The sequence below is a fragment of the Microcaecilia unicolor genome, chromosome 14 (genome assembly GCF_901765095.1).
Source record: "Microcaecilia unicolor chromosome 14, aMicUni1.1, whole genome shotgun sequence".
Classification (NCBI taxonomy): Eukaryota; Metazoa; Chordata; class Amphibia; order Gymnophiona; family Siphonopidae; genus Microcaecilia; species Microcaecilia unicolor.
In genome coordinates, this window is record NC_044044.1 from 31,323,792 (window position 1) to 31,345,136 (window position 21,345).

Below are 21,345 nucleotides of genomic sequence, written 5' to 3' on the forward strand. Positions count from 1 at the left end.
AGATTAGAGAAGATGAAAGGGTTGCGGGGTGAGTGGAACATGAAAGATGGTGAGGAGATTTGGAGGGAAAGGGTGGGCAGGAACTAAAGAGGCTGGAACGAGAAGGACAAAGAATCGGGGTTAGAAGCAGCCAAAAGTAATGTAAAAAATATAAGGAAGGGTTGGAGAAACGAGGTGGTGAAAGGGCTAAGAGGTACAATTTGGAGAGAGGATAAAAGGCATATAAGGTGATCAGACTGGAAGTGGGAGATATGGAGGGAAAAGTAAAGGTAGCACCGGAAGGGACATAGTTACCTGTTTAGGGTTTTCCTTATATAAAAACGCAATGCAAGAGAAAGATGTTGTATTTTCTTCAAAATCATCCCTTAGAGGCATAGATCTCAACAGCACTGGAAGGACCTAATTAATCCAGAAACACTTCATTACTCCATCCATCCATCACCGAGACACCTCTTCATCCACCCAGTACATCTCAACTTCCTCATCAGTAGCAATACGAGACTCTAATATACCCCAAACTACCTTTTCAGCCCATCCATTCCATCATCACATCACCAGGAGACCTTAAAATATCCAAAACATCTCATTGGTCCATTCAACTCATTCTTACCAGGAGAACCTAGCCACAACAAAGCAGAATAATGGAACTTCTGATACATTTCTCCTCCCTTCCCCTTTCTCTGGCTGAGAAGACCCCATGATCTCCTTACCTGATCTACTGGGACACGATCTGGACTGGTCATGATCAAGCGTGACACTGCACCACAGACGTTGTCCTTGACCCGAGCATTTTCCTCTTGAGCAATGATGGAAGAAAGAACTCCCAGGATGTTGGGGTAGTGTCTATGATAAAGGATGTTTAGGAAACATGGCAGCAGATAAGACGGGGAGAACAGAAAAGACATGCGGGAGAATGCTTTGGACTCAGTTGACATTACAACCCACTCGGTGTTTGGATAAGCAAAAAAAAAAAAAAACAACTTACCTTTCCTTTTGAAACTGGCAAAATTGATTCCATGCATTGATGTTGTTGTTGGAGAAAAGACAAGCTAAGTCCTCTATTAAACAGAAAATACTTTTCATGACCATATGGGGGGGTTTATATACTGTACATTTGTTAGTACATAGGGAAGATGATCGGGAAGTATAAGAGCCAGAAAGTTGGATGTTCTATTTGCATTACCAACATGTGTTCTGTGCTCAACTGATATTGATGAATAAGGGGGGTGGATGGGGTTTGAGAGGTAGACAGGGGAACGTAATGGGGGGGGGGGGGGTGTTGTTTGGTGTAAAGTTCTATATACTGTTGTCCTTTCTGTTTCATTATACATGAGCTGTTCTAGTACTGTTCAACTGAAATTTGATTCTTGTTTTGATTTTCTATTGTTTTTTTATTATGTGTGTAAACCATTTTGAATATTTAAATCAGGAAATTGGTATAGAAAACTCAGGGGTCAAAATTTAGCCCACAGCAGTGAACAGCTTATAAGCTGCTTCCAGCCACAGGCTGCTGCGGGATTGTCCGGGCAGCCATATTGAGACTGGCAAAAGCAACTGGTTGGCAGTCTTGCCAGCCATTTTAAGCCATCAGCGGCACAGGGCAAGAAAGAGTGGGGTTCTTTCCTGCCCTGAAGAGCCCACTACACCACCAGGGCTTGTTAAAGTAGGCCATGGGAGGGAGGGTGAACTTATGACCAGGTCAGCAGGGAGACTCATCTTCTTTAGGGGTGGGGAGTTTCTGTTTCAGATGAAAATACACCAACATTTTCAGCCGAAACCCGAACCTGGATTTCAGGCCAGTTTTGGTGCCGAATCTGAAATTCAGTCGGCCTCTATACCAGACAGAATACTGCCACTATCTGGATACACTCTGGGACCGCCCTGGTTCCACCCACACTTTGCCCCCAAATTATGCATACAGTGCAGAGGCCAACTGTAAGGATATTCAAGGCACTTGTCCAGACAGCGGGGGCTGATTAGCCGGATAAAGGCTTCTCAATACTGATCTCTCTTAGCAAAGTAGTCCCCACCCCAGAAAACACAACCCAGCACTGTCAGCCCTGAGAGCTGGAGGGATGTCGCTTCTGAAATAAACAATACTAATTTACCATGTTCAGCGAACAAACAGCACAGCCCCGCAGGACCCCAAGAAACCTCCCAACTTCCAGCTCTCTCCAAATCTATCTATAACAAAATCAAGAGTTTAGGATTTGAGCTAAAAGGTGTAGCTTTCTTTTAGCCAGGCTAATGTAAAGTTTCCGATTGTTTCTCGTCCTCATTACCTGCAGTCACTCATCAATACCACCCAAGAGAGGCCTGCCCCCAGAAACTGGCTCTGATCCCAACAGGATACTCAAACGCAGCCTCCTTCCCTTGCTCCACCACCACGCCTAGGCCGAAAACCGAATTGCTCCTCACTTCTTCGTTCTCGTCTCTGGCGCCAGCGAGCAACACCGGCAGAAGGCGAGGCAAGAACTGGGCAGAGAAGAGACCCAGCTCCTGAACAGTCTCTGCAATCGTGCCCATGGCAAATGACTTGTCCGACGCTGAACTGTTCGGTTTCTGTAGGAGAGAGGAGATATCAGATAAGCATCAAGACGGGACATCTTGCGGCCCATCTGGAAAACTAGAATAAAGCTCGAGTTACCAATGGGTCCATAACACATTAACAATAAAACACTAAGTTCATATTGCAATATCCTCTGGGAATATATTTAAAATTACCTTTAGGTGTTCGAGATATTACTGATAACTGCAAAGCACAAAGCTGCATATTTGTCAGAGGTGCATACTGTATATGCCATCACTGGGAGTATGATATACCAACAACATCGGGTACACATTAACTAGCAGCGTTTCCCAAGTCCGGTTTTCAGGATATCCGCAATGAGATAGTGCATGCAAATCAAGTTCATGGATATTCACTGTGGATATCCTAAAAACCTGACTGGCAAGGGGTACTCCAGGACCGGACTTGGAAAACACCGGCGTAGACTAGCACTTATAGCGGATGCCCATACCCAACTTTAGGCGCCAGCATTTACGCCTGCTAGGAACACCACCCCCCTCCCCTCCACGATCTGCCCATATCCCTCCCAGTTAGATGGATACAAGCCCACAAGTCCTGGTCTCTTCTGGTGTGACTAAAGGAAAGAAAACTAGCAAGTAAGATTTAAATTTTTCCTTTTACACGGTTCTCTGTTAATCCACTTATTCCTTGTCCTGGGTTATAGGAACTAAATGGTAGAAGATGCTTATCAGTTTATAGTTGGTGTGTGAAATATCACCAATAATTTCTGGGTGTGTATTTATGCAATCACTGGGTGCAGTGTAGAAATATTACTCATCAATGTTGATTATCTATGTACCTGTATATACAGTAATATGTGAACTGTTTTGGTTGTACCACAGAAGGGCAGTATATCATCAAATCTAATAAACAGACATAAAACCTACAAAGGAAAGAGAAAGAGGAGATCGTGAACGAGCTTACCATCTTACTGAGGAGCAGGGGTAGGAATCCAGCAAAGTAAGGAGCAAATATCTGTCCCCCAACCGCAAGTGCTAAGAGAGGTATCCCCTCGCCTGCGTATTCTATCAGCATAGAGTCATACTCCGCCTGTGGCAAAACACAACCAAAAAAAAAGAGACAATGATCCGCAACTAAGCGTAGCAATCAACAAACAAGCAGATCAAATAATGAACAGTATATACAAAATCAAAACAATGCAACAGCCGTAAAACTAAAACATAAATGATAAAATGCAAAACAACATTAACAACTTGAACCTAAAGAATGTAAATTAATACCTATATGAAGGGTCTGCCACGTGTATTCATTAATTTACATTTTTTTTTTAGGTTCAAGTTATTTTGCATTTTATAATTTATGTTTTAATAGTCATTAGTTTTACTGCTATTGCATTGTTTTAAATTGTTTGTTTTGATTTTGTATGTACTATTCATTTATATGTATTTATTTATACACCAGTTTCTACCCCTGATGCAGCCTGTGGGCGAAATGTGGCCATGTCAGGCGATAGTTTTGATAAATGATACAGCACTTCAGAGCAGACAGAAACACTATCAGAACATTCCTGCTACAGGTGAGAGATACAAACAGTATTAGCAGGTGTGTGTGTGTGGGGGGGGGGGGGGGGGTCACACTGCTTCCATGAACCAATCTGTTCCACGTGCTCCCTATCTATCTCCCAGTAGCCACGATTAAAAGGTCTCTCATATCTTTCCAATTCTCGGGTGCAGAGAAGAGAGAGACAGAATCCTGGTATTCTCTCCTGCTATAACCGGAACAAGCTGGAGGTAGCTGACTTACAGACGTCATTTCTCTCGTTCTCTTCTGTTTGTGGTCAAACACTGGATTGCTATATAAAATTAGACTGTAAAATTCGCCTTGAGACTCAATGTTCTGCTAAGCTGTATTATTTCCAGAAACCCGAACACAAATTACAAAACACATTTGATCTGGGCTCAGGATTTCAGTCACATTATTTTTCACCGGAGAGAAAATGTGCATAACTCGTGAGATGCACGTGCCGCATGGGAGGGGCTTATGGCAGAAACCATAATATCCAAACATTCGAACTCTATTTGAATTTTAACCGCACCCCTTTTCTTAATCTCGTTCCCCATCTAGTCCTTCTGTCTCGCTGCACCCTACGCCTGGAATAAACTTCCCGAGCCCCTATGTCTTGCCCCATCCTTGGCCACCTTTAAATCTAGACTGAAAGCCCACCTCTTTAACATTGCTTTTGACTCGTAACCACTTGTAACCACTCGCCTCCACCTACCCTCCTCTCCTCCTTCCTGTACACATTAATTGATTTCATTTGCTTACTTTATTTTTTGTCTATTAGATTGTAAGCTCTTTGAGCAGGGACGGTCTTTCTTCTATGTTTGTGCAGCGCTGCGTACGCTTTGTAGCGCTATAGAAATGCTAAATAGTAGTAGTAGTATAAATGTCATGAACGAATGAATAAATAATATCCAAACATCTCAGTGTCTCCAAACAGGAAAGGCCTAGAGAGAGAAGGAAAACGTACCCACACAATTAGAAGCACTGTTGCACTGTACAGATGCGATTCTACTGATTTATATATTAAGCAGACTTATATTCCATCAATTTAGCAATAAAGAAGCTCATTTTCAAAGCACAGACTTAGTAACTTTGTAAGCACCTAGGAGTCCTAGGTGACTGCGTTGCGTCTGTCTTTGGATGAGATTGCTACTGTACGATATAATGTCATGAGAACTGCTGCCTTTTTCGATAGCTGGGATATCGACATGCAATGCGTTGGTGGGACAATTGCGTCTATGTGCCAGTGCCGGTGCAATTAAAAACTCACTTGTTTGTAGAAGCTTTTAGGGGAGGAATACTTTGATGCAGTAACAGCAGCGTCTTTGTTATCTGTGAACTGTTTGAGAACGTTTGCACTTTTCACGCCGATGTCCGAGAAGAACTGATACTATTTTTTAATCTATTTTTTTTTTATTGTTTGGTTGTACTCTCTCTTAAATATAAAAAAATAATAAAACACACACAAAAAAAAAAAGTTATAAATCTCATACAGCCAGCCAGCGAGAGTGCCACAAAGGTGCAGATAAAAAGAGGCGACAGATTTGGCGAGAGGCACACGCATACATAGATGAAAGGCCGGGATGCTCCACGCCCTGACTCCACAGTAAGCACCAGAGGCTGTTTTACCTGCTGAACAGGTTCCCCAGAATCCAAACACCAGGTAGAACACTCACTCCTTCAGAGAGATGGAGAAACAGCAGGACAGTCGGTGAGGGTGGGGGGCAGAAAAAGGAAGATGAGACAGACAGGGAACGAGAGAGCACCGTCCAGGACCGCCCTTTAGAAGAATTTGCTGGAGTAGCTGACGGATCTCATCCTGACCTCTGATGAACGCCCCCCCACACAGGTAAACGTGGTGTCTTATAAAATACGCCATACAGAAAAAAAAGAATGCTATAGCCTACGGGTGAGGAGTCCCTGATGACAGCTGAATGGAAAGGAGTAAAGAGAAATCATGCACAACGGCTCCCTGATGAGCGTCAGGTGAGAAAAAAAAGGAGAAAGCCATGTGCGATAACCTCTCTGATGACAGGTGGATGGCGGAAAAAAAAAAAAAAGGAAAAAGCCACGTGTGATAACTCTCTGATGACAGGTGGATGGCGAGGTCTACATATGAAGTTAACACATACCATGTGTAATGAGTTTATCTTGTCGGGCAGACCGGATGGACCGTACAGGTCTTTATCTGCTGTCATCTATGTTACTATGAGAGTGGCGAGGCTTTTTGAGCCGATTCTGAGAGGCCATGCAAAATGCTGATTTAATCAAAACTAAGGATGTAGCTCGATGGCTATTTATGAGTGACTAGAATTTGAATGTTCAGTATGTTATTACAGTGGTTAAGAGCAGTCATTTACCTAGTTAGTTTACTTAGCAAATGCAATTTCATAAACTCAAACAATGTTGTTAAAACGCTCCTATGATGTGTGAAATGTACAGTGGGTGGCTCCGAGGTATGCCCCGGAGGTGGAGGTAGGCTGTGTGCAGTAGCCCTTTGCCTGTTCTGATCCTGTTTAGCAGGGAACCATTCTGAACATGTTATCTCAGCTGACAAGTTAACGAGCGGGGTTTGACGTAAAGAACTTTGTCATCTCCTTCTCCAACGCCTTGATCTGAAGGGTACCTGCAGCCAGATCCCGATCAGGGAGGCTGCTCAAGTAAGGGCCTCTTGAGGCACGTGACAGGGCTACATCGTAGAATGACAGGTAAAGGTGCAGAGTGGATGTTTCCAGCTGGCTCGTGCCAGATGAAATTTGTGCAGAGTGATAATTAGCAAAAACAGGAAGCCGGGGAAGGACAGTTGTATGGAACGTTCAGTTAGGACACACATGGGTCGCTTCAGCCGCCTGTCAGTGTGTGAAAACTGTTACCGGACAGGTGTGCAAAGTACTCTGCCACCGAGTGCAACAAAGCCTAGGCTAGCAGATTGTTTCAGGATTTAACCTTTGCTGCCGATACCGTTATTGAACGCTGAATAAAACGCTGGGGGAAGAGGTGTGCGGTGTGCTATTGTTATGCATTAATAGACATTGAATATTAAAACAGAATGTCAGAGGTATGTCCTAAGTACGTGTTATTCTTGTGTTAGTACACTTATTGATAATGGTAGGAGTATTTAAGTGCACTGTTATTGCCCTGCATTAGCATGATTGATTATTGAATGCAGTGGGCACGGAAGCAAGGGGGAAGTGGGTTAGTACTGCTAGGCATAAGTGCAGTTATTGAATGAGTGCTGCGGGATATTACCGGCATGTGCTAGCACAGTTACTGAATTCTGAATAGAACGCCAGGGGTATGTGATAAGTGTGTTATTGCTACATTATAGAAAAGTTAGTGAAATGGCCGGGGGGTGGGGGCAGTATGGTAGGTGTGTTATTATTGTGCATTAATACAATTATTGAATACTGAATGCAATTCTGATGGGGTGCTGTAGTAAACGACCCCCCTCCCCAATGCTGTTATCTATCACGCGATAATGGAATTAGTGTGCTGTTAGCGAGAAACCCCCTTAGTGAATACAATGCCAAGAGTTTTAGGTTTTCCTCAGTCTATACTTGTCATGTTTGAATCTCATCTATAATAATTTGGAGTCCCTTTTCTAGTTTATGTTTTTAAGTGTGAATTGTACACTCCTTCAAGTGGTGTAGAAAAGCCTCTAATAAGAAGACATATTTACAGAGAATAATGTGAGACACATGATCAGCAGAGAAAAGCATACGGGTTAATTAATTCATGTTGTCATTCTTCACTCAGCTTCCCACTACTGTGCACCTTACAGAGATCAGGCTTTTGTAAGAATGAGACAGAGACCAATACCCTGAGCGAAGTCAGAGCACAAGTAATCCCATGAATGGAACAGGGGCTAGAGACCCCCCCAAAAAAACAAACCACACCACCAGCAAGTACATGAATGGGTCAAAGGCTGGAAAGAGAAACAGAGACCAGGTCCCCACGTGTGACAGAGTGAAAAGGGAGGGAAAAGAAGCCTGGTTTGCGGACTGTGTGGAGGTCGAGGCGCTGCCATGAATGTTGCAGAATCTGTGCTGTGTTTGGAGATCCTGAGGAATATGATAAACCTCCCAGCGTTCCCTTTGCTCAGGAGAAAGAAGCATTCCATTGGTACCTATTCCATCCTCATCCTCAGCCTCACAGACTTCCTCATCACAGGTAAATCAGGACCCTGTTGTTACCTAGCGGTCATAAATAGCGCCTGGCAGTGCTGGGGGGGGGGGGGGGGGGGGGGGGGGGAGAGGGAACTGCAAGGAAGCCCATGAAGCTAATTTGGGGAAGCAGGTGATATTGCTACCAGCAAGCTGTAATCTCTCTTTCAAATCTACCTCTGTCTCTAGGAGGGTGGCCAACGTTACACCAATTTCTAAAAAGAGCTTTGAGGCGGGTTGGGGAGGGTGGGGCGGGGGACCCAGAAAATTGCCAACTGGCGAGCCTGTCAGTGCCAGGAAAAACAGAAGTTACTGATTTACTGGCCACATGGATCGGCATGACTTAACGGGGCAGAACCGATTTGGCAAAGGGGTGTTTTGCCTTACCAATTTATTAAAATTTTATGATAAGAGTGAGTAAGTGACATAGGGGTCAGAGGCGTAGCTACCATTGAGTGAGCCCAGCACAATGCCCAGGGCCACCCACTGGTAGGGAGCGCCTGCAGTTGAACCCTCCTCCGGCATCTCTCCAGCCCGCCGGTCCTCCAAAGCGGGTCATGGCACAGACAGCACTGTAAGCTGCCTCTCTCTGACCGCTGGAGCCTTTCCTCTGCCGTGTCCCGCTTACAGGAAGTTGCATCAGAAAGAAGCATAGGCAGTGCATGCTTTTAAAATTTTAAACTGGAAATATCTTTGTGGTATGCTTTAATATGTAGCATATTTTAATTATTAATATGTTTTGTTAGCCGCACTGAACTGGTAAAGGCGGTTAGCTTAGCAGAGTTTAAAAAAAGGTTTGGACGGCTTCCTAAAAGAAAAGTCCATAGACCATCATTAAATCAGACTTAGGGAAAATCCACTATTTCTGGGATAAGCAGTATAAAATGTTTTGAATTTTTTTGGTATCTGACCTGGATTGGCCACTGTTGGAAACAGGATGCTGGGCCTTTGGTCTGTCCCACTATGGCAATACTTATATACTTATGAACCAGTTATGGCATTAAGCGGTTTATAAGCTCCATGATTGTGATGAAGGGAAGTGGGGTGACTGTTGCAAGTTAACGTCTACTGGGAGGGGAAAAGGGTACCGTCACTGCAGCGAGGAAGCTCCAGCCGCTGAAGGGGTGCGGTCACTGGTGTGAGAATGTAATAGAAATCCTCCTGCTCACCTTGTCCATCTTTCCTGCAGGGTACCTCCTGATCCAATGGGCCTGCGCCTGCCTGGAAGACTGGCATCTGAATCGTCTTTCTCTGCGCTTCATGGCCTTCCAGAATCAGATGTACAACAGTGTTCTGCTCCTGCTGCCGGGCTTGCTCCTCAGTGAGGGTCTCTGCTCTGCCTGGAGCTCAGGACCCTTGCTGCCTCTGCTGAACAGTCTCTTCACACTCAGCTGCTGGGTGGTGGGGGCTTCCTATGGCAGCAGGGACTTTCTGTGGGGAGTCCTGAAGGGGGAACACTGTCTGGAATGGGGGGCGGTTCGTTGCCATATTTCCAGCTGCCTAACACCCCCCTATCTTCCCGATGCCCTGCTCCCTTCCATTGCACTGTTACTGGCTGCTGCTTACATTTGCAGTCGCATGGGCCATGCCAAGCTCCCTCACTTCTCCAGGGTCTCCAAGGCTCCCTCCTTGGGCTTGCTCTGGCCAAAGGTGGCTCCCTTCCTCCGCTCCAGGGTCTCCAAGGCTACCTCCTGGGGCCTGCTCTGGCTAGCGGTGGCTCCCTTCCTCTGCTCCGTGGCCCCCTTCTGGTGGCTTAGTGGGCCCCTGATCCTGGGACTGGACTCTCTACTCCCAACCAGCAAGCCAGAAAGTGCTCCGAGATGGGCAGGGCAGGGAAAGACCACAACAGGTGAACATGCTGTGTGAATGGGGTGAACTTCCTGACTGATGGCAGGATCCCTTCCTAGACTGGTCCAATCCAACATACACAGACTGTTAAGAGAGACACCCCCTCCCCAGTCCAGAGAGAGAAGCACAAAGCATTAAACCTATCTCAGAACCAGGGTAGGGAATGGAAAGAGCGCTATTTCTGAACCAGGAGCTAAAGGAAAAGACATCAGGACTAGGGAGAGAGAGAGAAGCCAAAGCACAAGAGACATCTCAGAATAGGTAGGGAAGAGACAGACATAGCTATTCAGAGATCCGTGTGACAGAGAGAGCAAAGGAGACCAGAGGTGATCCAAAGAAGAACGAGATGAAGAGAGGAGAGAGACAAACATGGCTAGGGAGGTACCTTTGCAGGTCAGTCCCTGAAGAGGCCTAGGGGTGTGCGAGAGCATGGACGAAAGTACAGCAGCCGAAAAGCTGGGCCTCAGAGACATAAGCCAGGTGAGCCCTTCAGAAGGGGAGCAGCAGAGAATTACAGCAACGTCTGTCAACTGTTATTTCCCACATCTGAAGGAAAATATCAATAAAGACTCCATCCTCTGTATGCAATGCCTCAAGCGAAGGTTCATGATGGGCGAGGACGAGTCTGAACACATACACACACGGAGGAGGGGAATGGGGAGGGCTGAGGGTCACACACATAAATGAAGTATGTTAACAGAAAAATAGCCCATTGCTCCCCTGCTCCTGAAATACTCTACCAGGTTAGCAAAGCATTCTGCGAGGATAATTTTAGGAAAGGTTGCCTGATTGCAGTCCGTTTTATAGTTTAAGAAGCTTGACATATCACTAACTACAAAAGTTGATCAAAGCGGTTAGCAAAGGGGAAAAAAAAATACAATTTTAAAGAAGCAGAAAGGAACACCAATTCCAATAGGACAGAAATCATTAATTCGAGGGAGGGGTACAGTGGCAGAGTAGGGAAGCTGGGGTGCCTGGCCCCGATATAACCCGCCAGGACCCCTCAAATGAGTGGCCAGCTGAAAGAAATGGGTTTCCAAGAGCTGTTTGAATTTTTGAAAAGAAGCCTCAGATCTAACTGAGTGTGGAAGGTCATTCCACAATTTTGGGGCAGTAAAGGAAAAAAAAAGGGCTGAAGTGCGCATAACGGTTTGCATCGGAGATGAGGGTCGGGTATATAGGGTATGATTGAGGAGGAAAAATAGGAAGGTAGGCCGAGGTGGAGGGGCTTTGTGAGCGAGGCAAAGAGTTTTGAAAATAGGCTGGTAGGAAAATGAAGTTTAGCAAGTAGGGGAGAAGCCTATATCTATATATATAAAAGGCAACCCCAACGTTCTGAAGCCTCCACGGAAGTTGAGGCGCCCAAGATATCCGGTGTGCCCTGGAGTGTCTGCACCGCCCTCGCGTCAAAACGTCATGACGTCGAGGGCGGAGCTATTGACACTCGAGGGCCGAAATGGCCCACAGCGAACAAGGCAAGTAGCTTTGACGGACGGAGGGAGGGGGCCCCTTGCTAGCGCCCGTTTCATTCCGCTCAGAAACGGGCATTTTTTCCTAGTGTCTTTATAAAATACTAGCACAAATCCTGCAGAAAAAAAAAAAAAGCTAATTTTCAGTGGCACTTAGCTGTTTTAAGTTCAGCTGAAAATTAGTGGCTAGCCCCGACCAAGCGATTTACCAGGTCGGGCCTGCTAAATCGCTTTGAAGAATCATCCGGTTAAGTGTGAAATTCACGCTTCCACCCACTCTCCTGTCAAAACTCCACCCCCGAAACATGCAGACACTTTTACATAATGGGGTCTTTTAAGTGCCGTGACATGTGCCTATATTCACTTATATGAGGGAAAAATGACTTTATAACATTGGCCCCTATCTGGCTCCGTCTGTCTTCTGTTACCAGCAACTGTCCATCTCAGGTTCATTCACCTGCTGTCCATCATCGTCCTCACCATCTTCAGCCTCAGGGTCTTGACAGCAAGTCTGTTGAGGAGAGATGAAGAGGGTCTGTGAGCGAGGGTTGAAGTCTCACAGAGACCAAGTTATAACGTCAAAGAAAAAAAAAAAAAAGAGGGCAGAGATTGTCCAGTGCCAAGTATCAAAGAGAGGAGGGCCGAAAAAAAATATATCAAAGACAGCCATAGAGGCAGAAAGAAACACCCAAAAGGGTTAAGAGAAAAATAAAAAAAAATGCAATTTCTGTTCTCTCTCCCTGTGTCCACAAGTTTCGCAAATGTCAAAAGAGAAGGGAACAGAGGGGCAATAAAGACAGAAAAACAGCTCAAGAGATGGAGAGAGGGATTAAACACACAAGGATGATACAGAGAGAGAGAGAGAGAGAGAGACGAAGGGGAGAGAGAAAAAGCATAGAGAAAGAGACAGAGTGAATTGGGATTGTACTGTGTCCACGAAAGACCTCATAAAGACTTAGGAAAGATCTGGCATGAGAAAAGGGCTCAAGAAAGCACAAAGGCAGACGGTCTGCAAACTCCAAGATGGAAAATAAACGGAGCAGATCGTTGACAAACAATAGGAACCAATTTTCCATCCATGAGAAAAGGGCTGACAGACAGACTGAAGGTTGTTACATTCACGCTTTGAGTATCTTACCTTCTGCTGTAGCACCAGACGGACCACCTGACATATCTCACCCAACCGCCTGGCATCCTGCATGGCCACGCTCTTGCAGTCCTTGACGATGTCGTTCATGGCCTCCAGGATGCTCATTACCACCAGCCGTTCCTTGTCTTCTTGGATGGACTTGAAGAACACGGGAAAGACCAGGTCCAGCATTTTCTGAAGAGCTGTAAAAGGGAAGACCCACACACATACAAACGTGTTCATGACACCACATCATAAGGCCCCCTTCTCTCCTAAGCTTTTGCTCTCTCTAAAAAAAAAAAAAAATCTCACCACATCAAAAAGGCCCAGCTTACCTCCTGCCCTCCAGATCCCAGACTACGCCGTAGAAAGTGATCCGACCTCCTGCTGATCAGATCTCAAACTGCACCACATTAAGTGATCCCAGTCCACCAGATCCCAGATTACATCACACGAGGTGTTTCCCCCCCCCCCCCCCCCGGCCTTTTTCTCTTAAGATCCCACGATACCAAGCGGTCTTGAGAGAATAAGGCTTGCAGACATCCTGCTCTCTAAATCCTAGACTGTGTTACTCTAAGATGGCCCCTCCCATACTCCATCTTGCCGTGTTATCCTCCCCTTAACTCCAGCCCCCCCTTACCTTCTGAATTTTGCTGTGAAGGGCTGTTCTGGCAGATCAGATGAAGGGCTCGGCAGAACTGACCAAGCGTCTCGTAGACAGCTTTCCTGATATTCATATGGGGGGACTGGAGACAGGAGGAGGGTGGAGGTTTGGAGAAAGAAAGGGATGGAGGTGGTGGGAGGAAGGAAACGGATTGACGAAGAGATAGAAAGATAGGACAGGGTCAGTCAGTATTTGACAGTGAATAAAATTCATGGAATTCCAGTTGAGATGCTTCCCTAGACACTGTGATGAGAAAGTTTTCCTATGAATCATCTAGGCAGCAAAGAAATCAGGGCATTTCCCCGAGCCCGGCTTTTGTGCAGAGGCAGTGTTCACAGCCCCAGTGTGGGGAAGGGAAGGGGGGGGGGGGGGGGGGAGAGCAGTGATGACACCCAACGTCAGGATCCATGCAGACCTGCTCAACTGGTTACCAACTGACCAAGTGGTCCAGGAGTGGGCCTCATCCACCAGTCCAGCAGCTGCACAGCAGGCCACCTTCCACCTGCTGGAGATAGAAAAATACTGAAGTGCTAGAGCTATACAGTGTCCTTATAGGGCAAAGCACTTTTCTGTGTTTTTCTATGTACACCTGCTTGCCGATGGGCGCCAACACCTGCGAGTTCTGGACTGATCTGGTGAGGACGCTACCCTTGATCAATGGATTGCCACTGGATTGGCTGGACTTGAAAGCAGAGGGGTTCGTGGTGAAGGACAATCCTGACAGTTGGGAGAATAGGCTGGAAACCCAAAAAAGGAGGAGAAGGCAACTGCTGGACCATAACGTATAAAATCAGGCGATTGGAGTGGAAAGTTATGACCCTTGGTCCCATATTCATACTCAACAGGCTTAAGCTATCACCACCCATCCTAACTCCAAATATGACCCGCCCTTCCCGAGGGATCCAAATGCAGGAGGGGGGGGGGGGGGGGGGGGCAGTGAAATGCTTTGATCTAGGGGGCCTGTACCAGAGAGTCCAAAAAGCAGCTCTGCCTGGGAGGGAAACACTCACCTCATGGTGTTTAAATACTTCCTCAAAGCATGGCTCAAGGTATGGCATGAAGGCACCGCTGAGAAAGAGGAGAAAGGACTTACAATGGGGACAGAAATGCTGGCATAGAGGCACCTCTAAGAGAAAGAGGCACACGACAAGTGCTTAGGAGCAGAGAATCCCAAACGTTCATCCACTGGAAAAGTAACGTGGCCCCAGATCTCCACTCATTCAAAGCAATAGCGACTGAGCAGAAGCAGAGAATTATGTGACCTGCTCCTTGTGACCCCATTGGGGGTCATGACCCACAGTTTGGGAATCGCTGTCTTAGAGATACAGCTATGACCCAAGCGAGACAACAGTCACATTGCAAACAGACAGCCATTAGAAACTGACAAAGGTCATTCACTCTTCTTCCCACTCCCTTAAGAAATTTTAGCAAATGCAATACTGGGGAATGATTTTACCTGGCATTGAGGGCAATCTCTCCCAGGGCTATGCACGCATCTTCCTTTTCATCAATATAAGCATTTTCCACAGTGAACCTATGAATAAAAAAACAGCAACACCAGTGATGCTACCATGTTCTTTAACAGTTGGTCTTCAACCCTGAGCCTCTCGAATTCTTTAACCAGCCCCTCTTCCCACTAACCCTTCTCCCCATGCTTTCCTTTCTCCTGTGGGCCTCACTCAGAACCCCAACACTCCCCACCCCTAGCAATTCCTCTTCTCCTATCCAAGCTTCTACAACTCCTTTCACCTCTGGGCCTCACCCCCCCCCCCCCCCCCCAGCCTCTTCCCGCTTCTATCCTGTCACCTTTGGGCCTCGTCCGGCAACCCCTCATTCTCTTTCCTCCCTTCCATGCCTCTTCCTGTTCCTTCCTCCTATCCACCCAGCGTCCAACCTCAGCCTCTCCCTGCTTCTATATCTCCTCTCACCTCTGCTCCTTGTCCAGCACCTCCCACATTTCCCTCCCTGTTCTTCCATGCCTTTTCCCAACCTCTACAAAGCAAATTTCTCTTTCCTGGCAAGTATTTTCCTCTTTGTCTCACCCTTCAATGTCTGGGTCATCATCCTCTATCTCCTCGTCATGGATCTGGGAATTGTCCTCCTCCGCCTCGTCATCGTCGTCAAACAGCAAAAATGATTTATTCTCATTATAGTGAGTCTGGAAGAGACGGAGAACGTGAAAGAGTGACGAAGGAGGAAGTCAAGAGCAGAGTTTGGTATTTTGCATAAGCATTTCTGTGCTAAATTTTCCCCATCCAGAGGCCTCAGGAAATCAAATATTTTGATAAAAAGACACGGCCACTTTGTGCAGCGGACAACACCTTTTTTTTCTAGCCTGGTTTCAACCCAAAACTAGCATTCAATTTGCCAATGCTGATAGGAAAAGGGGGGGCTGTGAGATTTAGGGGAGCAATAGCATGTGCTGCTGCGGCTAGGAAAGCGAATAGAATGTTGGGTGTTATTAGGAAGGGTATGGAGTCCAGGTGTGCGGATGTTATAATGCCGTTGTATCGCTCCATGGTGCGACCGCACCTGGAGTATTGTGTTCAGTACTGGTCTCCGTATCTCAAAAAAGATATAGTAGAATTGGAAAAGGTACAGCGAAGGGCGACGAAAATGATACTGGGGATGGGACGACTTTCCTATGAAGAGAGGCTGAGAAGGCTAGGGCTTTTCAGCTTGGAGAAGAGACGGCTGAGGGGAGATATGATAGAAGTGTATAAAATAATGAGTGGAATGGATCGGGTGGATGTGAAGCGACTGTTCACGCTATCCAAAAATACTAGGACTAGAGGGCATGAGTTGAAGCTACAGTGTGGTAAATTTAAAACGAATCGGAGAAAATTTTTCTTCACCCAACGTGTAATTAGACTCTGAAATTCGTTGCCGGAGAACGTGGTACGGGCGGTTAGCTTGACGGAGTTTAAAAAGGGGTTAGATAGATTCCTAAAGGACAAGTCCATAGACCGCTATTAAATGGACTTGGAAAAATTCCGCATTTTTAGGTATAACTTGTCTGGAATGTTTTTACGTTTGGGGAGCGTGCCAGGTGCCCTTGACCTGGATTGGCCACTGTCGGTGACAGGATGCTGGGCTAGATGGACCTTTGGTCTTTTCCAGTATGGCACTACTTATGTACTTATGTACTTATGGTTCTGCCAGAGGAGATGTAGCAGTTCTGCTGAAGGGATACATAAGGGGGAAGGGATCCCCACCCACCCACCCAGCTACTTACCACCACACCCTCTGTGGACTTCAGAGAAAGGCGCATGAGGGTTGTCATTTTCTCCAAGTGTGGGGAAATGCTGTCGCCCATCATTAAGGACAGAGCACCAAAGAGGCTGTACCTGTGGGGAGGAAGCCAAGACAGCATTGTGAGGAGGCGAGGCTGCACCTCACACCCTCCTCAAAAGCCTTTGCGACAGTAACTCACGTGCAGCGCCGCAAATCAGGGTCATCCACCTGATCGGAGAGGTTCAGGCCCAGCTGACAGCATTCTTCACTAAGGGGTAGGAAAGCATCTTTGCCCAAGGTGCGTGCCAGGAGTCCCAAGGTCTCTGCAACCCATGAACACACTTATTCTCTGACCGATCACTCGCCCGTCTCCTCTCTCACCCTACTTTGCCCCACTCTCCGTTATCTGTAAGCCTCACCACCCGCTTATGACATCAAAAAGTAATTCAATTACCAAGGGACTGGATCTGAACAGGCCGGAAATCCTCATGTGTGTTTACCAGGTACCCCTTCAGGTGCTCAATCACCGCTGGGAAATACGGGAGCAGCAGCGACTCTGCCGCCGTGGCTGGAGGGGGGATTAATGACAGGCATGAGCATTAGAGAGAAGAGAAAAACAGCACAGATAAGGGGCCGTATTATAGTAACATATAGTAGATGACGGCAGAAAAAGACCTGCACGGTCCATCCAGTCTGCCCAACAAGACAACTCATACGTGCTACTTTTTGTGTATACCCTACTTTGATTTGTACCTGTGCTCTTCAGGGCACAGACCGTATAAGTCTGCCCAGCACTATCCCCGCCTCCCAACCACCAGCCCTGCCTCCCAACCACCGGCTCTGGCACAGACCGTACAAGTCTGCCCAGCACTATCCCCACCTCCCAACCACCACCGTATTACACGGGATATTAGAAAGGGAGCTCAGAAAGATCACAACCCCACACCTCCCACCCCAAAGAAACGTACCGATAGATCCAATAGTACTGACAGAGAGCTCCTTGATGCGATTTCTCTCCGAGTCACGCAACGATGACAACATTCGCTCCATGAGTGTGGGAAGGTACGGCTCAATCTTTGGGCCTGGGCGAGAGAGAGGAGGGATGTCCTTTAACTCGGAGACAAGTCAAGAAACAGACCTCATCCCCTTCTCTCCCCTTTGCAACCCATGAGAGACAAGAACAGGTGTGTCCCATGTACACAGTCATGGCAAAAAGCCAGGATTAGAATTCCACACAGGACCGATTCCTTAAGTACTGCATTGCCTGTCACTCATTCAGTTTCTAACTCAGTTCTACACTTTCGAAGCAGTACTGGGCTGTCCAGATTGTTAGTGTCCTGCATAGGATGGTCGTAATCTAAAACAGAGCGTCCAACATGCAGACTGTGGGTCAAATGGAGCCCACCTGACCTCAGGATGTGGCCCAATTCAGATTTTTAATAAAAAAAACATTTTTATCTAATTAGCCAGCTGTTTGGTGGATATGGCATAATAATTTCAGAAGAGATTCATACATTCTGAGCAGAAATCATGTTACAACCAGCTACAATATTCACGCAGCCCACACAAATACAATAAAAGAAAGCCCTTGGATGCCCCCAAGCTAAAACTTTGCTGAAATTCAAGTATTCTACATCCACACCCTTGATATAATCCTTTAGTCACCCACTACCCTATTCCTCTTGGGCACAGAATCAGGGCACTTACCCAGGTTTTCCACGAAGTTCTCAAGTGCATAATAGGCTTTCTCCAGGTGTCCTATGTGGGATGGTTCCAGACTGGAGAAGTAATTCAGCAGTAGTGGCATAATTTCCTCCGAGAAGTTACTGATATCAGGCTTCAGAGAGAGAAACAGGAGATGGCAGGACATGAGAGGAGGAGAGACGGGACCTTGCAGGGTGTGAGAAGACCAGAGATCAGACAGCAGAAGGGGAAAAGAGAAATTATGTCTTACCTACTTTTCTTTCCTTTAGTCCTATCAGACCAGTTCAGAACCTGTGGGTTATGCCCATTGACCAGCTGGCAGATGGGCATAACCCACTTGCTCTGGACTGATCTGATGGTGAGACTAAGGAAGAAGAAATTAGTTCTTAGCTGCTAATTTTATTTCCTTTAGTCCCAACAGATCAGTCCAGAACAAGTGGGTTATGCCCATCTGCCAGCTGGTTGGCAGATATAACCCACAGGTTCTGGATTGGTCTAGAATGGATGCTAAGTAAGGGTGAGATATTGAAATGAAGCAGCATGGAAGAATGTAAAATAACTCCTGCAAAGTTTTGAAATGTCCTTTATGAGTGAAAGGAGGAGGAGGTGGCAAGGGATGAGAATATAAAGATTGGGGGAGGGGGCGGAGGAAGGAAAGGCAGGATGCTGGATTAAATTGTACTCATACCTGAAGGTTCTCCGAGAACTGTCCCAAAGCAAAGAGCGCAGCGTTCCTGACAACCTGACTCTCATCCCCCAACGCCTGACAGACGATCTGCAGCATGGGCTGGAGATGCCTGAGAGAGACAGGGAAAAACTTTTAGAGAGAGTGCTGACGTGCGGCTATAAACATATAGGTTATCTCCCATCACATGCATTACACCTACTTATGCCGCATGTGGTCTGCACAGCCTTCGGACAGCACCGCCAGACACATCAGACCAGCTTTACGTTGATACGGGTTCGCACTGAGCAGTGCTGGCTCCATCAGTGGAGTCTGCAGCGAGAGAGGCAGAAGTGACATCACGTACCAGCTGGACAGTAAGGCAAGAGGAGGGGGGAAGGGGAGAGGGCTGCGTGGTACTCACCAACTGAGGAAACAGCTTCTCTGGTGGAAGGTGAAGCGCCAATATATCAACAACCTGAGAGAGGACAGGTGGCATTATAGACCATCCCCAGGGACACAAAGCGAGACAGAGAGAGAGCGAGAAAATGAGAATATATGGGAGACAGCGACAAAGAAAGAGACAGGGCGAGACAGCGACAGAGTTGGGTCCAGGCACTCGCTGCTTTACCTGGACAGAGAAGTGTTTGGGCGTTTGGACCTCTGCATCTTCCTCAATGTCGGAATCGTCGTCCTCATTATCCTCAGGATCCATCTCCCCGAGGGGGGGCTCCGCGCTCATAATTGGGAAGAGCGTGTTCAGGATAGGAGCCAATAGCTTCTGTTTCACTATTGCCTGAAGCCCAGGGGAAGGGGGGGGGAAGGCGGAGGTGCGGAGACAGAGAAAGAATGTCAGAGAGAGCCATGATCAGCCATCACTCCCCGAGCTACCTTCCCTTTCACTATCCTCTGCAGGGACAGGTGATGTCAAAGAAAGAGACTAGGTAAGTGATTATCCACGCCTCAAAAAAAAAAAAAACCCAGACCAGTAACCCCCACCCCTTTACTATACTCTGTGGCAAAGGAGGTGGGGTCAGTGAGACAACATGAAAGAAAACTACTCGTCACACCATGCTCCCCCAAAACCAGACCAGTATCCCTCAGCTCATTCACCATACCATGCTCCCCAAAAAGCAGACCAGTATCCCTCACATCATTCATCACACCATGCTCCCTAAAATGCAGACCAGTATCCCTCACCTCATTCATCACACCATACTCCCCCAAAACCAGACCAGTATCCCTCACCTCATTCATCACACCATGCTCCCCCAAAACCAGACCAGTATCCCTCAGCTCATTCACCACACCATGCTCCCCAAAAATCAGACCAGTATCCCTCAGCTCATTCACCACACCATGCTCCCCAAAAACCAGACCAGTATCCCTCACCTCATTCACCACACCATGCTCCCCAAAAACCAGACCAGTATCCCTCACCCCATTCATCACACCATGCTCCCCCAAAACCAGACCAGTATCCCTCAGCTCATTCATCACACCATGCTCCCCCAAAACCAGACCAATATCCCTCACCTCATTCCCTCCTCTCACCTTGCTTTTGAGTTTGACCAGGAAGCTAATACAGGCCAGGGCTTTCACCCGCAGGTTGTCCCCCAGTTCCCGGTTTGCTGCGATCTGTGAAAACCAAACCAGACAAATGTAAACCTTGTAAGTAGTCACAGATGCTATTCATCCCTTCTCCCTTGGCAGGCTGGGGGCGGGGGGGGGGGGGGGGGGGGGAGAGAAGAAGTTCCCCTCTGCTGCTCTCACCTCTAGGCAGAAATGAACAACTTCATAGAGATGCTGGACAATAATAGACACCTCGCTCTCCATCAACTCGTCAAAGACCTCCATTGCCTCGATGGCCTGCACCTGTGGGCGAGACAGATCCCAGAAGAAGCTGGGAGGGTGGAGAAGGTCTAACAAAGAAGCCTTTAATATAGAGCTTCATGAGATGCTAATTGCCTGAAACATGGCCTGCGTTGAAGTCCTTGAGAATCAGCTCGCTGCTTAAGCGCATAGCTGATGTGCAGACTGTTTTGGAGGGGGGGGGGGGGGGGAAGAGAGGAGAGGACTCAGCAGGTTTGCCGTTAGCTCTGAATCTGTTTCCCATGCACCCTGAGCCATGTGACCTCTGAGAATTCACCTAGGATGCAGGGGCGTAGCCAGACAACAGATTTTGGGTGGGCCTAGGCAAGAAGTGGGTGGGCACCAAGTATTCTTCCCCCCACACATCACCACCACGAAAATATCCCAGCTGGTGGGAAAACGCTTCTTTCTACCTTGGCAGTCTGCAGAAGGCATGCGCTGAAAACTGAGCATGCACAGGTGCCGGTATCGTGGAGAGTAGCATTTTTGTTACCGTCTTCAGCTG

General features: G+C 47.1%; 2 protein-coding genes across 7 annotated transcripts in view; one reads left to right on the forward strand and one right to left on the reverse strand.

The window, feature by feature from the left end:
* Positions 1-21,345, reverse strand: part of IPO4 (importin 4) — a 35,088-nt gene that overhangs the window by 4,670 nt on the left and 9,073 nt on the right. For 4 of the 5 annotated variants that reach the window (XM_030186397.1, XM_030186396.1, XM_030186399.1 and 1 more), the window contains exons 9-29: positions 20,742-20,843; positions 20,523-20,606; positions 19,600-19,764; positions 19,393-19,446; positions 19,192-19,301; positions 18,993-19,101; positions 18,308-18,437; positions 17,569-17,682; positions 17,055-17,168; positions 16,800-16,923; positions 16,602-16,713; positions 15,409-15,524; positions 14,823-14,900; positions 14,377-14,434; positions 13,343-13,448; positions 12,712-12,905; positions 12,031-12,084; positions 3,494-3,619; positions 2,354-2,562; positions 711-843; positions 295-399 (exon numbers count right to left, since the gene is read on the reverse strand). In XM_030186397.1, the coding sequence (XP_030042257.1) occupies positions 295-399; positions 711-843; positions 2,354-2,562; positions 3,494-3,619; positions 12,031-12,084; positions 12,712-12,905; positions 13,343-13,448; positions 14,377-14,434; positions 14,823-14,900; positions 15,409-15,524; positions 16,602-16,713; positions 16,800-16,923; positions 17,055-17,168; positions 17,569-17,682; positions 18,308-18,437; positions 18,993-19,101; positions 19,192-19,301; positions 19,393-19,446; positions 19,600-19,764; positions 20,523-20,606; positions 20,742-20,843 (2,397 nt within the window). Of the gene's footprint in view, positions 1-294; positions 400-710; positions 844-985; positions 1,000-2,282; positions 2,563-3,493; positions 3,620-12,030; positions 12,085-12,711; positions 12,906-13,342; positions 13,449-14,376; positions 14,435-14,822; positions 14,901-15,408; positions 15,525-16,601; positions 16,714-16,799; positions 16,924-17,054; positions 17,169-17,568; positions 17,683-18,307; positions 18,438-18,992; positions 19,102-19,191; positions 19,302-19,392; positions 19,447-19,599; positions 19,765-20,522; positions 20,607-20,741; positions 20,844-21,345 lie in introns of those variants that run through there. The other variant, XM_030186400.1, reaches the window with a different exon arrangement.
* LOC115456978 lies at positions 5,737-10,342 on the forward strand. 2 transcript variants are annotated; one of them, XM_030186401.1, is made up of 3 exons: positions 5,737-6,079; positions 7,850-8,263; positions 9,446-10,342. In XM_030186401.1, exons 2-3 carry the CDS (start codon positions 8,119-8,121, stop codon positions 10,120-10,122), a joined length of 822 nt encoding a protein of 273 aa, XP_030042261.1. In that variant the 5' UTR covers positions 5,737-6,079; positions 7,850-8,118; the 3' UTR covers positions 10,123-10,342. The 2 variants fall into 2 exon arrangements, with proteins under 2 accessions (XP_030042261.1, XP_030042262.1); XM_030186402.1 differs by having other exon boundaries at positions 5,737-5,942.